General features: G+C 53.5%; 5 protein-coding genes across 5 annotated transcripts; 2 read left to right on the forward strand and 3 right to left on the reverse strand.

Annotated features, from left to right (window-relative positions):
• Positions 1-1910: 1910 nt before the first annotated feature.
• VDBG_09637 (conserved hypothetical protein) lies at positions 1911-5714 on the forward strand (the record flags this gene model as incomplete). The annotated part of the gene is made up of 1 exon (XM_003000396.1): positions 1911-5714. One exon carries the CDS (start codon positions 1911-1913, stop codon positions 5712-5714), a length of 3804 nt encoding a protein of 1267 aa, XP_003000442.1.
• A 789-nt stretch (positions 5715-6503) lies between these two features.
• On the forward strand, positions 6504-7207 carry VDBG_09638 (conserved hypothetical protein; the record flags this gene model as incomplete). Its single annotated transcript, XM_003000397.1, has 2 exons — positions 6504-6557; positions 6608-7207. The coding sequence occupies 2 exons, from the start codon at positions 6504-6506 to the stop codon at positions 7205-7207; spliced, it is 654 nt and encodes a 217-aa protein (XP_003000443.1).
• Positions 7208-7324: 117 nt separating this feature from the next.
• Positions 7325-8316, reverse strand: VDBG_09639 (meiotic chromosome segregation protein; the record flags this gene model as incomplete). The annotated part of the gene is made up of 2 exons (XM_003000398.1): positions 7325-8001; positions 8094-8316. 2 exons carry the CDS (start codon positions 8314-8316, stop codon positions 7325-7327), a joined length of 900 nt encoding a protein of 299 aa, XP_003000444.1.
• A 3423-nt stretch (positions 8317-11739) lies between these two features.
• On the reverse strand, positions 11740-12921 carry VDBG_09640 (predicted protein; the record flags this gene model as incomplete). The annotated part of the gene is made up of 1 exon (XM_003000399.1): positions 11740-12921. The coding sequence occupies one exon, from the start codon at positions 12919-12921 to the stop codon at positions 11740-11742; it is 1182 nt and encodes a 393-aa protein (XP_003000445.1).
• A 739-nt stretch (positions 12922-13660) lies between these two features.
• VDBG_09641 (conserved hypothetical protein) lies at positions 13661-14521 on the reverse strand (the record flags this gene model as incomplete). Its single annotated transcript, XM_003000400.1, has 3 exons — positions 13661-13730; positions 13787-14218; positions 14262-14521. The coding sequence occupies 3 exons, from the start codon at positions 14519-14521 to the stop codon at positions 13661-13663; spliced, it is 762 nt and encodes a 253-aa protein (XP_003000446.1).
• Positions 14522-15746: the final 1225 nt, after the last annotated feature.

The following is a 15746-nucleotide window of genomic DNA, read 5'->3' on the forward strand; positions in this document are numbered from 1 at the left end:
TTGACACCATAATCTCAGACTGATCATGGTGCCACCTACCCAAAGCCTCAGGTACCTCATTACATGTCTACCTTGAGGTACCGAGGTACCGAGGTACTCTACTTAGGTAAGATAGGTACTCTAAGGTGACTCCAGCCAGCAAGCAGTCAACTCGTTGATGGGGGATTGGTTTGTCTTGATGGCTGAGCTTCGCCATCGAGCGAGAGATGACGGTATGGTGTGCTCGAGAATGTCGGTCTTCTACTCTCCCCGCAAACCCCTCTGAAGCTTGCGGCGCGCGTTCCATTCAGGAACTCAGAGCCATGACCCTTTTCACCCTCACAGCTAACTAACCCCATTCTGCTGGCACGCCCCAGAAAGCCGGATACCTGCCCACGCTAGACAACCCGCCTACAATCACCCAATTGTGGCAGGCAGGCGAGTACGACCCCACATAACCTTACATTCCGCGGCGCTTGCCCCTGTCGCGTTCCAGGAACTACCCCTGGACGCCTTCTCAACGCTGAACACGCCCCCAGGGGCAGGCCCCTGGATACCCCCTGATGCCAATGAACAAGGTACCGTCAAGTGCTACCAAGATGGAGGGGACGCCCTAAGGAAGCGCACGTTGGAGGTGGGATACCCTCCCTTGCTGTTTTGCCCCGGCCTGTCTTTTCTTCTGCTTCGTCGCTCGGAGTCCCAATTTCTTCTGGTTCCGCCGCCTGGACCTCTTGTCGTCCGCCCTCGCTCACAGTCTGTGCCCCATCGACCCATCTCTCATCCTGTCAGGTCAAACGCCTCCAGCTTCAGACTTTCGTTCATTCTTTTTCCCTTCGAGCATTCTCCTTCTCACACTTCAGCAGACCGAGTCGTTGCTTGCCCACTACTTGCGCCTTTGACGTTGCGAGTCAACGACGTCGGACCCCCGAACACGATCATAGCCAGGCACAAGGCTGCTCCCCTCTTTTCAAACCGATCGGCTTTGGCGTTTACATCTCGCCTTGCATCTGCTCCACCAAGGCCCCCCTGCTGCCAAACGAACAACCTGCCGACGCACCATCGACGCCCATAACCACGACGACATCTGCCTTCGACTGTCCGCAGCCCCTTCTTTGATACGAAAAGCCCGCCCCTCGACGTTGTCGTACGCCGCTCTCGCCTTCTCGCTACTTACAGCGACCAAGACCCTTTTGCAGTCGCCTTTGCAGCTACTTCCAAATCACAGCGTACTGCCACAGGCTGACCAGACAGAAACAATCGAGTTATCTGTACCGCACCACAAAGCGAACCCTCGTTCACGGGAGTCGACCACGAGGATTTTCTCACACGCATCCATCTTGGTTTCGGCAAGCAGCAGTCGTCTTCTCGTGACCCCTGCTCGTGCACCGCCAGCGACTAGACGAAGGGAAGCTTGGACAATCAGTACAACGGTCGAAACGTTGACAATCGACTGATCTCTTCGTGGTGAAACGCTACTCACACGGGCCAGTTATCAGCCTTTTGCAGCCAGGTACGTTCCCAACGACTATCTCCGCAATCTGGCACAGCGGTCTTAAGAAAGGCCAACCCCTCTATTGCCCCTTGTGCCATGACTTGTCATCGATCGGACAGTGCAACCAGCAATTGATGCTACTTGTGCTCATTCTGCAGCATTGCACTCTCTCCGAGTCTTCTTGACATGGGATCCTCGCCACAAGCCATTTACTGACTCGCTGGCTTAGCTTCATAGCTCGAGACAGCCTCCGTCGGATCATCCGCTGGTCGACACAAATCTGCTGTGACGTCCAATCGTCCATTCTCACTTTCTGTATGGAACCCCTTTGAAAACAACGCTCACCCAACTTTTCTCCTCTACAACTTTCGGCCCCATAATCGAGGTGGTCACGACGTCCATGCACAACACCATTTGATTCCAAAGCACCGACAACACCATGAATCGGTTCCGCACGAAGAAGAAGACGAAGGAAGAGGCACCGCCTCGGGTCTCACACGACTCAGACTCGCCTGCGCCCTTCAGACTTTTCGGCAAGAATAAGAAGACAACAGAAGAGGAACCCAAGAAAGAGATCGACCTCGCTACGGCACTCCCTTCGAGTGACGATTTCCGAACCAGTCTGCTGATGACAGGCTTGTCAGCACGTTTTTCCATGTTAAAGGAGCAAGATGATCCAACCTCCAAGATTGGGAAGGCTAGCGACGACAGCGTATTGTTTCCCAAACGGCAATCCAGAATGCTCGACTTCGGTTTCGGCCCGGGCTTGGGTGATATTGCAGAGGTTGAGTCCATCAGGGGCAAGGCACCGTTTGCTCGCATGGACTCTTTCCACTCATCTGAAGGCTCGACGTCTGGCAGCATCATGGATCGGGCTAAACCCGTTGACGGCAACAACCTATTTGGCGGACGTCAGAAAATATACAAGCTCCCCAGTGGTGGAGCGTCTACAAAAAACCTCGATGGCGGCATGTCGGGCCGAGCACTTTACGGTGACGATGTGGCCATGTCATCCTTCCAACGCTGGAGACAAAGCGAGAAGGATAGGCAAACGTCAACAGATGAGCGCCAGGACCAAGTCAACCTCAGCATCGATATACCTCGAGCCGAGTCTCCGCCTGCGGCAGACGTCCACCGCAAACGCGAGACCAACTCTAGCATGTCCTCTGCTCCTTCAGTCGGCCGTAACTCGACGGCCGCCACATCCGTCACTTCCCAGCCCAACGCCATGTCCAAAGACTGGCAGTCAACGGGGGCATCCAGCCACTCATCAGCTGCCACACCTGCATTAGAGCGAAGCGTAACGAGGACGCGGCGTCTTTACGAGACAGGGTTGCTGAACGATCTCCACGAACAACAAAACTCTGCTCTATCGAGAATGGACACTCTCTCCCGCCAAAGGAACTTGGGTTCTCGCACACCCGACATGTCAAACGCCCCTTCGCCTACGACTGGACTATTCACAGATCGTTTTGGCGACCGCAAGCTTTTGGCTAAGGCCAGTGCACCTAACCTGCGTTCGATGAGCCCACCGATGACCGCGTCGTCAATGGGTACTCTGGATTTCGGGACCCGCGTTCCCAGTATTCCCGAATCGAAGACAGCTTTTGGCACTAACGTTGCTGCTCCCCTGAGCCCTCCAATCAGCGAAACCGAGGAACGGAGCCCACTCAACATTCAGCCGAACGACCTAGGCAAGGCCACTTCCATGGGTGTATTCAACAAGCCTGGTCAGCAGTATGACGAGACGAAGTACGCGCAGAAGCAAATCCAGCTTCAACAAGGGCGTGAGACCCCGACCGAGAGATACCGTACTGGTTCCTCTGCCTCTCGGACGAATGGAAGTCGGTCGCGATCACGTTCATCCTCTTCTGCTCATCGTGCACCGTTCGAGAAGACGGAACCTGCTTTGCAAACAGAGCCAACTGTGCAAGAGGAGGCTGCGTTTAATGGAACCTTCCTCGATACTGAAGATGACCAACCTCTGCGTCCTCGTCCATCGCAGTCTTCTACATCATCTCGAGGTACTCGGCAGCGCCCGTCCGATCAGGATCATCCTGCGCTTCGTGAATCTGCGCTTCCCACACCTCTATCACTCGTTTCGATGTCAGGTGGACCCTCACCGATATCCGAACGTCCAAGCCTCTCTGCTTCTCACTCTCACCAAAGCTCTCCTGACGATTCTCCCACCTTGGGCCCAACGACGGGCCTGAGCGGAATAGTGCGCCAGCACCTTCGGTCAGATAGTGATGCATCATCCATCTATGGAGGTCCTGCTTCAAGCTCTCTCAATGCTCCGAAAAGCATGTATGGGCAGTACGATCCCAACGGCATGTCCGACCTGAGCATCTCCTCTAATCCATGGGACTCACAATCTCCCGATTGGCAGTCTTCGTACTTTGACAGCAGCCAATCAAAACTCGACAGCAGGATCAACACGATCGAGGAGCGCCCCAAGCAAGAACGGGGGGAAGAGCCCATGCCTGCGCCATCTGATGCTAGATTACGTTCGGAAACCAGGCACGCTGAAGAGAAGGAAGACGACTTTGCTCGTCATCTAGCAGATGGCGCAAGACGCGTTCGTGAAAGGTTGACATCCTATGTCGAATCGGACAGTCGCTCTGTATCACCGCAACCTTCGGAACGTGAGCCGTTGCCATCGCGGTCGAACCCACTCCACCTTCTCATTTCAAAGTCGAGCCGTGGCTCCCTCGTCGACCGCAGCCGAGAGCGCGAACAAGTTCCGCCACCACCCAAGGTCAACAAGATGCTCGGTATTGGTGCATCCACCATGAGTAGCTCCCCGAGTCCAAGCAAGCGGAGTTTCGACTTTGAAAGCAAGGACCCCCTTTCTCCCATGGAAGAAGAGCCGGAAAAAGCATCGCCTTCGAAGCAGGAGCAGCAGCAGTCTATCGATGAAACAGCGGCACCAACGCCACAGTCAGCGTGTAAGGAAGTTCAAGAAGTGGAAGAAGACAAGGAAGAAGGGATGCACGCAGGGCTCCGTGCGTTCAGGCAGGCGCGGAGAGAACTTCAGAAGCTCAAGGAAACCGAAACACAGCAACGACATCAGTTATCTTCCGGGCCGCCGCCCATGCCACCCTCAGCGCCAGCCCCGCGCCCAGTCACGAATCGTGAGCGACCGCAAGGACATCGATCCCCATCCCGTGAACGCAGGCCGCCTCCTGTTGCTTACCAGCCCCGTCCCAGTCAGGAATCATCATATGGTGGTGGAACGCCTCAATCTTCGCGCCCGTCGTCAAGGACCGAACGAGATCGGAGCGGGTCTGAAAACAGCAACGGCAGCCGGTCTCAAAGCCGTCCAGCCAGGCTCAGAAATACGTCAGCCCCCCATGAAGGCCTGGCTCCTGGCACCAACGGTGGCTCACCCCGTGCCATGCTCCGGTCGCCAGGCCTCCCAGGTACTGACATCCGACACTCCCCCATTATGCCCCCACGCGGACATCCGCCCTCTGCGCCGCCGTCAGGTCCACTTCCTGGGCCTCCTCCTGGGCACTTTGATCGATCTATCTCAGGCAACCTACGTGTCCAGCCCCAGCATCGTGGCGGCTACGACTCGAGCCAGGCATCGCCGGTCTCGCCCATGGCGCCCATGCCGTCACCTCTCATGAACTCAAGCGCCCAAGCTCCCCCAGTTCAACTTCCGCGACGACCATCGGCACCTCCCACGCCCAACCTCGAAGGCGGCGGCTTCCACAAGCTGGACGAATCGACCAAGAGAGCGGTGAGAAAGCGGGACATTTCGGAGCCGACCTTCGTTTCTAGCACGTCACGCGTGCCTACTGTCAACCTCCCAGAGGAGGCCAGATCTCGCAGCGGCTCTCGCAGTGGCACGAGATCTCGGTCCGGCAGTCTGCTCGCGACAGCGTCGACGCCGAATCTTCACGCTCTTGCAAATAATCCAGCACATGCGCCACCTCTGCCCCCTATCAACCCCAAGCGACGCAACGTGCTCGGGTTCCGAGGTGGGCGCAAGGCAGAAGATGAGATGGCTGGTGACAGCCCCCAGATGCCGTTTGCGCCTCACCATGCTATTCATCTCCAAAACGATGGCAACAGTGCCTTCTCCATCAGCGACGAAGACGAGGGCGGCGCCCGTGACCGCCGAAGGCTCCGCAAAGCAACGAGCGAAGCCAACGGTATGAACGTACGGGCGCGCCAAACACATTACAACGCGCCACCCATGCCGAATCGCTCTCCCATGCCTGGTGGCATGATCTAATGACACGTTCACCCTGTCTTGTTATTATGTTATATTGCGACTTTCTTTCGATGCGACACACGCACCGGCGGGTCGTGGGTAGCGATCATGACTATATGAGCCCGAAACACTTCTTAAGCCTGCACTCATCGGGCTCTACACCATATTCTTCCCTCAGCGCCTTGTCCGCTTTGAAGGTTGACTTCAATATTCATTTCTTCTCTTGCTCATTTGGTCAATGAACCTCTATTATTTTCTTTTTTGTTCCACAACACCAAAAGCACCATAGTGGTGGATGACCTGGAGTCTGACCCACCAAAGGAGATTTCATTTTGGGATCGGGGTGTTTGTGCGGCTTGCTATTCGATTATACCAGGAAGTCTTATATATTGCGGCGATTCAGAGAGGGACATGGACGCTCGTGCCTGGTTGGATTGGAGAGGAAAATATACCACAGCTAGAACGTATTGAAAGCAATTAACAAGTTGAACAAATCTGACCTCCGTGTGTTGGTGAGATGTTGGCTTTCGGCCCGTAATGCCGAGTGCGTCAGACGGCCCTTCGGTTCTCCCACGCTGTTGCCTTCCCCGCTCCTGGCCGGCTACCTAGCCCTGCATAATATTTTACCTGCCTACTAAACATGCGATTGATTCGTAAAAGGCTTCGATTCGTGTCATCCTGAATCATTTCTCCCATCGCTGCCAGACCCACGGCCCTACCATCTCGACCTGAACTTGAACAGCGCTGCCACTCGACAGTACACTTCGCCCAGATAGACTCCACCCACTTGTACTACCCTGCTCCATTCCGATGGCTTTCATCCGTCTTTATCAGCCAGAGGACTTTGACGCCGCGGCGGACATCGTGCGAATTCTCCTCTCACGTTGTGAATATCATATACTGAATGACAACAGTGTCGTGCCACGCTCCCCCCGTCATTGAGCCCGTTCCCTCACGCCTTGCGCCTGGCCCCCTACATCTGGACCCACCCTTATACGCTGCTGTCGTCCTCGACGTGCTACGTTCTTGACGATGGCAATGGGAGGGCAGTCGGCTACTGCATCGGATGTCCCGACGTGAAGGCCTTCGGGGCGGTGTATGGACGATACGTCAAAGAGGTGCTTGAGCCTTCGACAGAGGTCGAGGCACCACGGTCTAGGGATTTCAGGGAGCCGTGGGCCATCAATGGGGAGGTGAATGAGCAGGCCCTGCTGCAGCTCGCGCATGATTTTGACATGGCTGTTCTTCAGGGCAAGGAGATCTTGTGGGAAACGCACCGGGCCACAATGCACATTGACCTGCTGGAGGAGTGGCAGGCCAAGGGGTGGGGGAGGAAGCTGGTCGAGGCATTCGTGGAGAGCCTCAGGGAACAGAAAGGCTATGAGCAGGGCATCCACATTGGGATTGCTGGCGACAACGGCAAGGTCGTTGCGTTTTACGAGAAAGTTGGGTTCCGGCTGCAGCCGGGCGGGGAGAAGTGGGGGGGGTTTTGGATGCTGAAGGACCTCGAGTGAGAGAGCCTTGTGCATGGCTGCACCGGAGACGTGTCAATTAACTTTCAAGACGCCGGTCATTTACTGTGGGCGCGATTCCTTGTTCAAAGATGCGATCCGTCAGTTTAACGATGAAGGTTATCGAGACATGGGCCCGAGGCCCTCTCCCTGCGGAACCATCATGCCGTGGTTGCCCTTGTAAGGAGATACCTCTGCTGGCTTCCATCCCCATCTATCGAGCAGGCCCTCGTCCTCCAGTTTGAACACCTCGACTTTGAGCGGCCTACAGCACTTGATCATGTCCTTCTCGCTGTCGGCGCCGAATCCCCACAGCGATAGATCACCGCCGGGACAGGTGCTCATGGCCATGAGCACGTCAACCTCGGCCAAGAACTCGATTGAGTCGCCCTTCTCCGCCGGGCAGGGGTTCATGAAGTACCGCCCTTGTTCGTCGAGCCCTGTTACCTGGAACAGGTTGATCACATCGTGGACGTCCCGCTCTTGAAGACCGTGGGGTGCCACAGCCCTGACAAGGTTGGAGTGGCAGTGAAAGTCATAAGAGTCGGTGCCGCCGGTTAGGACCGAGTTGATATACGGGTCACATCGGGTGCCGAGGAGGTCATGGACTCGACCGCCGTGGGCATCTCTTCCGTGCCAGGCGAGCGAGTCGGAGATGATGGTCAGCAGTGGACGCATGTATGGCAGCGTGGACCACAGACGATCGTGGGTTGTGAGGTGAGTGGAGTGAAGCTGACGGGTGCGGGAGGCCCAGAAGCGCTCTCGCGGGTTTCCAGCATGCCAAATATTCAGGTCCGCTGACGAGGGTCAGCCCAAGGTCGCGAGGAAGAGCTAGATGTGTACGTCAATGGGGTGGGTGACTTGCCGACTTGAGGTCCTTCGGGCGTACTGATGCGGACAAGGGAGCCAGCCTTGGCGGTCCAGGCCTGGCCGGAGCGGATAGGAAGGGTAAATTCCTCCGTGAGAATCCGAGGGGCGGATGAAATGGCGTTGTAGAGGTCCTTATCGACTGCCAAAGGCGACCCGGCTTTTGGCAGATAGGCCGGCACTGGTGGAGGAGCCGGTTTGAGCGCGGCAAGACGCTCTGCTGCGGAGAGACTGTGTTGCGACATGGCGGTTGAACAATGAAATGCTAGATTCAAAGGAAAGAATACAGATGAGAGGATAAAGCTCTCTACGGTGATGTGAATAAAGATGACTTCGGCGAAGCACTCCCTTAGCACGTATTCGGGACCCCGCATCGGAACGACGTCGGAGGATGCAACCGACATCTCCACCTGACGGGAAATGCTTCAGATCCCGATTAGCAGCCAGACTAGCTTGTCCATGAACCACTTGAATCCGTAAATCTCAACCTCTATCAGGCACATTTTTAGTTCTGTCCATCAATTCATTGCACCATGTCACCGGAAAGAAAGTTGCCTGTTTTGTCTAACAAATGAAACACGAAGCACGAAAGTGATGTCCGAAACGTCTCACTGATCCATCTCACTGCACTTCAGCAGGAATCTGGCTCTGTCTTCTATGTGCTACACGGAGTTACGAGCCAGGAGCAACGACAGAAGCACCGCATGAACCAAGAGCATCAGGAGATTCAAACAGGCTAGGTAGTCCGGCGTGAGCCATCGCAAAGTTCTTCGCCTTGGCACCCAGCCGCTTTCCAAGTCATAGCCAAGATGATTAGTCGGCCAATGTCCGAAATCGACCTCATAATCGAGACGGTCATTGTGATTGCTATTCCATGAGGATAACTCGATGTAAGACTGATCACGGTATTCATCATGCCTACTGCGTTGTATTTTTTGTCTTGCCCGATCGCGTCCTGGACAAATGCTTGAGACTATTTGTTGAAGCTTGCCCACTCGTGCTAATCTTTCATTAAACTGCTCAGGAGTGCCCCCGCGCGGGGTTGATCGGCTGTTAGCACGCCTAAAGCTATCAGGAGCCTGCATGTTTGGGGACGTGACGAGCGGCACGTCTTCAAAGGCAGCATCCATATCCGATGGGATACAAGTTGTGGGGATTGTCTCAATAAAATTGTGAGAGTTGGCGCTTGGTGAAGTATCTGCAGGACTTTCTGTGACAATATCGTGCGATCTTCTGGAAGTAGTGGTGGCAGACCCAACCACGTGAGCCGTATTGATCATGTTCTCTCTCAATTCGAAAGCGCTGAAATCGACCCTTTGGTAAAATATTTGAGCAGCTGGAGCATAAGGGCTTGAACTCGCGTCACTCTTCTCCTGCGTATCATATTCGCTGGACGTCAAGTCTTCTGGACACGGTTCAAAGAGAAGACTTGCAGGCGGATTCCTTCCACTAGAGCCCGACAACTGCGACGTTTCAATATCATTTCTGTGCGACTCCGCGAGATTTTCTTCAATGCGACGCCATATCATGCTAGCTGTACTGCTAGTGTTTGAAAGATTGCTCTCCTGGCGTACCTCTCCTCCAGCTTTATTCAGGGCGATAGCCGGCTTCCCTGGTGACGATGTTTCAGGACCATCACTGGCTGAGGATGCATCGGAAAGCTGCATTCTTGACCGGCTCTGTGTGAGAAACAACAGACCGGTGCTCTCGTTAATAGGCGTGACAGTACGTCGGTTCCGGTCTATTGATGCAGCAATCCCCATGCGACTGCTTTCAGGGTAGTTCATATCTAAATGAGCTGCAGGAAGATTACCCGGACTGAACTGCTTAGAAAGCGATGCGAAGGAATCACTGCCAGAGCCGGAGTGCCAGACGCCCGGTGGCGCCTCGTCAGGCATGATTGACCGACGACAGTCTTCCTGAGGTGTGTCATCAAAGAACCCTTTGTTAAAAGGGGGGATCGTAGCGCCTGCTTCGGTTTTCGTACACTTCGAGTAGCCTTCGTTGTGGTAGCCGGGCAGCAAGCCTTCATCGTGATGTCGTAAAGCATGATGGAGATAATCTATCATGCCTCGATCGCCAGACATTTGCATCAAGGCAATGTTCCGTTCGCGTCGTCTCTCTTTTGTCTGCAAAGGCATATCGGGTGGCTTATAAGGCTGATTGCGCCGGAAATAACTTGGCGTGAGTTCGACGGCCTCTAGGTTCCCCACGAGCAATGGCGTCGATGCTCGAAGTCTATGACCTGGGTGCCCTAAGGGCGGAATTTCCAAGCGTAGAGCGTAAGATCGACTCCAATCTTCGGCTTGCTTTATATCGGCAGGCGGAGAGGGTGTTGGACAAATCCGACTGAAGTCACGAAACTCGGCTTGTTCGCCTGGACTCAGAGCCCGGGACACAGTCTGTAGCGACTGAGACTTGCCAGACATGACGTTGTTACTAATGTAATGGTGGAACACTTTATGTTTGAGGGTCACCAAGACCGAATTGAATAACACAAGAATGATATGAGTCAAGGGAAGTCTACACTTCTCTACGAAGGCTATCGAGTTTCTATACTTGACCAAAGTCTCGCATACCGACTTAATTCACAGCGAGTGATAGTGAACTAGCGACCTTGTGCCGCTTACGTTGAATGTGTAATAAATTCAGAGGATTTGAAAGTGAATCCAGTGCAACTGAAAAACATAGATCAGAGGTATGTATGCCCCAGTGTGAAAAGCCTGATGATATGTATCATGACCAAAGATTTCGGCCATGGACGTTGTTGACCAACTGGGATGAAATTAGTGCCGGTATCAGATTAGCAGGACAGCAAGGTGGCCATCAGCTATCGTTGGGTAGCTCAGATGTATACTAATAAACAGGCGCAGCAATATTCAGAGTTACTGCATGATCTTTGAAAACAACTGAATAAGCCCCCAAGGCACCTACCTGTTACAAGAACAAAGACTTGTGCTTTAAGCTCCATGGTGAGTTCCATATTACCGATTGAAGTCGTCCATTACGCGAAGAGTCGCTTGGTTCACGGCGATTTCAGTAACATATCGCTGGCTGCTACCAAGGTTCACGTGGCATAAGATGAAAAGAACAAAAGTTGTTGTTCTTCAGAAATCGGTACTATGCTGTCAGTGCGTGGTATAGGGCAGCAGAGTGTAGAGGTCTTGCACAAGGTCCGCAGGCAATTATAATATAGGTAAGGGGTCGGAATATATCGGAATTCCGGCCCTCCGCAGTCATTATATATACGTTTCTCGTAAACCTTAGCCCCTGACCGACCGCCCTGCTTAGTAGCTCCGCAGGGCCACCTGGCATATACACTATGAACATACGCATCAGTCACTGTGGAGACATGATTAGGTGTAAGTCTGAAACACCCATGATTGGAATGGAAATGAATAAGTCGTGTTTAATTTTGCCGTTGCGAAGAAGCTCTGTGTCATACATTCAGTCAGGAACAGAAACAACGGACAATTTATTGAAGCGCTGCCAGCAGCGCTTATGAATAGAACCTAAGCCTAATCACATCACTCCCCAAACCTAAGCTATGCGCGAAATAAGAAACCAAAGCAATAAGAATCTATCTTCTTGCCATCAAAAATCATACCTTGCCCATCTGAAAGAAACCATTTCCGTCGTATCCTCGGGAGTAAATGGCGCGATTAGCCTCAGGGACTGAAAGACCCCGATCCGGAGCCTCTATCCACAGACTTTCCCTTCAGAAGACCAGTCACGCGTATTATGAACTCCGGCCGCTTCTTGTGTACCTTCCTTTTTCGCTGTTGATCCGCCAGAGCTTGAAGCCGACGCATCTCTTGATCCAACTTGTTGAGGAATGGCTTGTTGTCGGGTGAGATCATCCTGTACCAAGCTTCAAAAAAAGATGCGTAGTTTTGGCATCGGGCTTTATCAGGCTCGTAGTCCCCAAAGCCAGCCTGTTCCTTCCGTTTGAAGAAGTCGTCCAGGCCCCGATACATCCTCTGCATGATTTTGGTCTCAGAAGCCGGGTTCTTTGCGTCACTGCTTTCGAGTACAATGTTGTGGCAACATTCGGCGTAGTCATGAATGTCGCGGCCGGCGAAAAAGTCCACGGTCGTGTATTGGTCTGTCATGAGGTCGGAGACCGAAAGCTGGCACTCGCAAATGGGTTCATGGGCACTGCAATCGCGCATCGCATCGCGTATGCTTTCCAAGCGGTCAAGCACTTCCGACTGTTCACCATACAACCGTTGTGTAAGCGCGGGGCCCATAAGCTTCCAGGACGCCACATCTTGGCGAAGATTCGCCAGGCCTTGGACTGCCTGGCAGGCTAGAAGAGTGCGCAGTCCAACACGGACCTCCATCTCAGCTAGACACACTGTAGTGCGGGCCACAGTCTTCAACAGCGCATGATTGATCAAGTCTAGTGTCTCAGGCTGTTCGTCGTTGAAGTTGCTGGCCATTGAAGTCTTCGTCACAGCTGTGAAGAGCATGGAATCGCGCTTCTCCATGCAGTGAGAAGGTTGTTGCTGGAAGATTGGGCGGTTGGACGTCTTTCCAGAAAGGCCGGAGTAGACAGATTGAAGGGGGACTGGCCTCCGGGCGGAGAGGGGTGTGCTGACGGGCAATCCAGGGACCGAATCTTGTCGCGAGGTATCGTTGGGACCAGAAACCCGCGACTTCCATCGATTCGCGAACGAGCCGCCTGACTGTCGGGTTGAAGCACTCGAGTTGATGCTAGGTCCCGCCGGACTTCCAGGCTCAGGTTCATAGTTAGGTCCCGAAGAGCCTTGAGCTTCAGCTTGCCACGTATTCTGGCTTGTGGGGCTGGGCTCCTCCTCGAAGGCGAACTTGCGCGAGTTGTTGACCATGTTGACTACTGGGTGTCGGCCCTCTCCAAGTTTGATGTGGCTTTTGATCTAGTTCTTTTCGGTACGTTGTCGAGGGTTTGCGTAGGGTTGGATCTGTCTGTGAGAGGCCGCCCAAAAGCTGGCCATATTTGTAAAATATATCACGCATGAGAACTTAACTCCAGATCAGAAACCTAGCGACTATTCTCAGGCAATTATCCATGCAACTTTTCACGGACATTGGTCCAGGCCAGTAGATCTCGTTTGTTCCCAAACACTGTGAAGTTCGGCTGTGGGCAGCAACTTGTAAGCCACCTGTACATTACATTATGACCCTCAAGACAATGGAGTGTGTCTAATCACAATCGCGGAGCAAAAGATCTGTTCTGCGACGTAAAGGGAACTGCAGGGAAAGTCGCGCAAATGGAAGCCAACCATTCTCGCTGGCGAGGAAAGCGGTGTCAGTCTTTCCGACGAGCCAACCTTGTGGCTCTAATGAAGCCAGTTGAACAAAAAAAGTGTTACTGTACGCTACTGACAGAACCGTATCTGGTAATCACTTCCCAAGATCTTCTGTAGCCTTACCGATGCACAGTGATTCGGACAAAGAAAATATGTTCAAAGAGGTGCCGGGCTAGGCCTTTGTCGTCCAGCGATACTTGAAAACTCGAAAATAGTAAAATTGATGATGGTTGTATTGGTGCATACATTTGGTTTACCCCACGAAGGCCGAGATGGAGTGCTGGTATCACCACGTCACTCAGGTCGATGTATCTTCAGCCGTTGCCGCCGCTGGGACAGTTTCTGGTTTCCGCCCATATGCCACGTGGCTGGCGTCGTGCGACGTCAGTAAGTTTCCTGAATATTTGCAATATTCGAGACTTACACGGGCCAGTAGGCATGTATTCTGGGATCGCGCATCTCCCTGCGTACATTGACACAGAAAGCTAAGGTTTCCTCCATAGTCCAGTTCAGGCCTCTTGTCAGTAGCGCCATGGACAGGCCTTCCAAACCGGCGTCAAGGGCAGCCAATGACCACATGCCCATTTCCTTGAAGCGCTTGTTCTTTGGCCAAGTATTCGTGGGCCACTTGAAGTCGCGGTCGACGCAATCAACAAAGCCTACCTTTCGCATGATGGTGCTGTAATTGTAGACCTGGTCAACGGGACGCCCTAAATTGCCACTGGCCTCAACGAGGAGATTGCACCAGCGAAGGAGTGCCGAGTCTCTGGGTATCGTGTTGTCGTCAGTTCCAACGGGGAACGCTCCGTCCTGAATCTCGAAGTAACCACCAGGTTCAAGTTGACTGCGGTGAGGCCTATTCAGTACAGACTGGTACCTCTGATGGGCATCACACCTACTCGTAAACCTTCTGAAGGACGGGCTCCCAGTCGGGAAAACTGCCGGACAGCGAGCGGCAGAAAATGAAATCGAACTTGTGAGCCCAAGTCCACTCCTTTTCTAGATCGTCAATTTCGAATCGAACATTGGGTGGTACGAAGTTAGGTTGGATAGGACTCAGATCCACCCCAATGACTTCGGCCTCGGGATGCGCATCAGCGGTAGTCGACAGCCCAGACGCCTGTGCCAGTGCCCATGTCGAGAACACGTTTTGCGCCATTGTTCTTGGGACACAACGCGAGGCGATAGTCGTAAGTAAGGAAGTTGAGATTATGGACTATATCAAGACGTTCGCTTTCTTGCTAAAAGAGGGTTAACCTTCACCATCAAGAAGGACAAGGTGAGATCCGGCCGGGATAATGGCCTCTCGTACCCGCCGACAGCGTGTATTCATGGATCATGGGTCAAGAGCGATACCACTTCTTATCAACAGGGGAACGGGACTTGCCTCGTCATTTGGTAGCACGTATTCTATTGGACATCTCAATCAGTTGATGTATGTTATGGTTGAGAGTACACCTACTTCCTGCGCTCAGTGAATGGTAAGTTCTTCCATTTTCTGTTTGGAACTCGAGGATGCTCGATCGCAAGGAAGCGGTCGATTCCGGGGGCTATTGACAGGCAAAGTAAGCGAATTTGCGAGGATACTGACGGGTCGCACGCGGATCTGAGACGCAGTACGGATCCGTCATCCATAGGTACACACGTACCACTTCGTATGTCGAGTCGGCATCGCCATCATAGTTAGGTCCATGTTGCACATCGGGCACCTTTCTTCTTGATCAGTATTTCGCCCTTGGGAGCTGTTCCACCTGAGCTGGCCTCACAATTACCACCTCGTGCACTGGCTCCGCTTGTGTTGATGCTGGCGCTGCTATTTCCGCAGCTTGTGGGGTCGGGCTGTCGGCCATCTCTTGGGCTACTTTGGCTGTTTTCGAGGTGACTCGAGTAGACGACGACGGCCGAAATAGAGTCAAGAAGGTTGGTGAGAACAACCCGCGCATGGACTGAGGGGTATGCCGGCGTCGCTAAATGGACTCGCAGCTCAAGAGTGTTAGTTTGAGCGAAGGTTGGGGTTCATCTGTGCCCCTGGCCATGCCCAATGGAGTGTTAAACGGATATTCTACTCAAATCTGAACTGGCTGCAGCAGCTGCAAGCAGTCAACCGCGACGCTAGATCCTACTGAGCCCCCCAATTCGACAGTGCACTCGGCGCGGCCCTCAGGGGTCACCATGCCCTTCATCCAACGATTTGCTAGCGTACGATCTTCGTCGCTCATTGTCCTGCATGCCCAACTGCACAGCACCCTGAAACATCCAATGAAGCCAGCGCTAAATATTGCCAAGACAGGAGAGGATCCAGCACCTGCAACAACGTGGTCTGGTTAGAAACCAGCTGGCCTATTATAAGTACAGCGAGGCGGGTCTGTTTATTTCTCGTCACT

This window comes from Verticillium alfalfae, genomic scaffold (assembly GCF_000150825.1).
Source record: "Verticillium alfalfae VaMs.102 supercont1.15 genomic scaffold, whole genome shotgun sequence".
Classification (NCBI taxonomy): domain Eukaryota; kingdom Fungi; phylum Ascomycota; class Sordariomycetes; order Glomerellales; family Plectosphaerellaceae; genus Verticillium; species Verticillium alfalfae.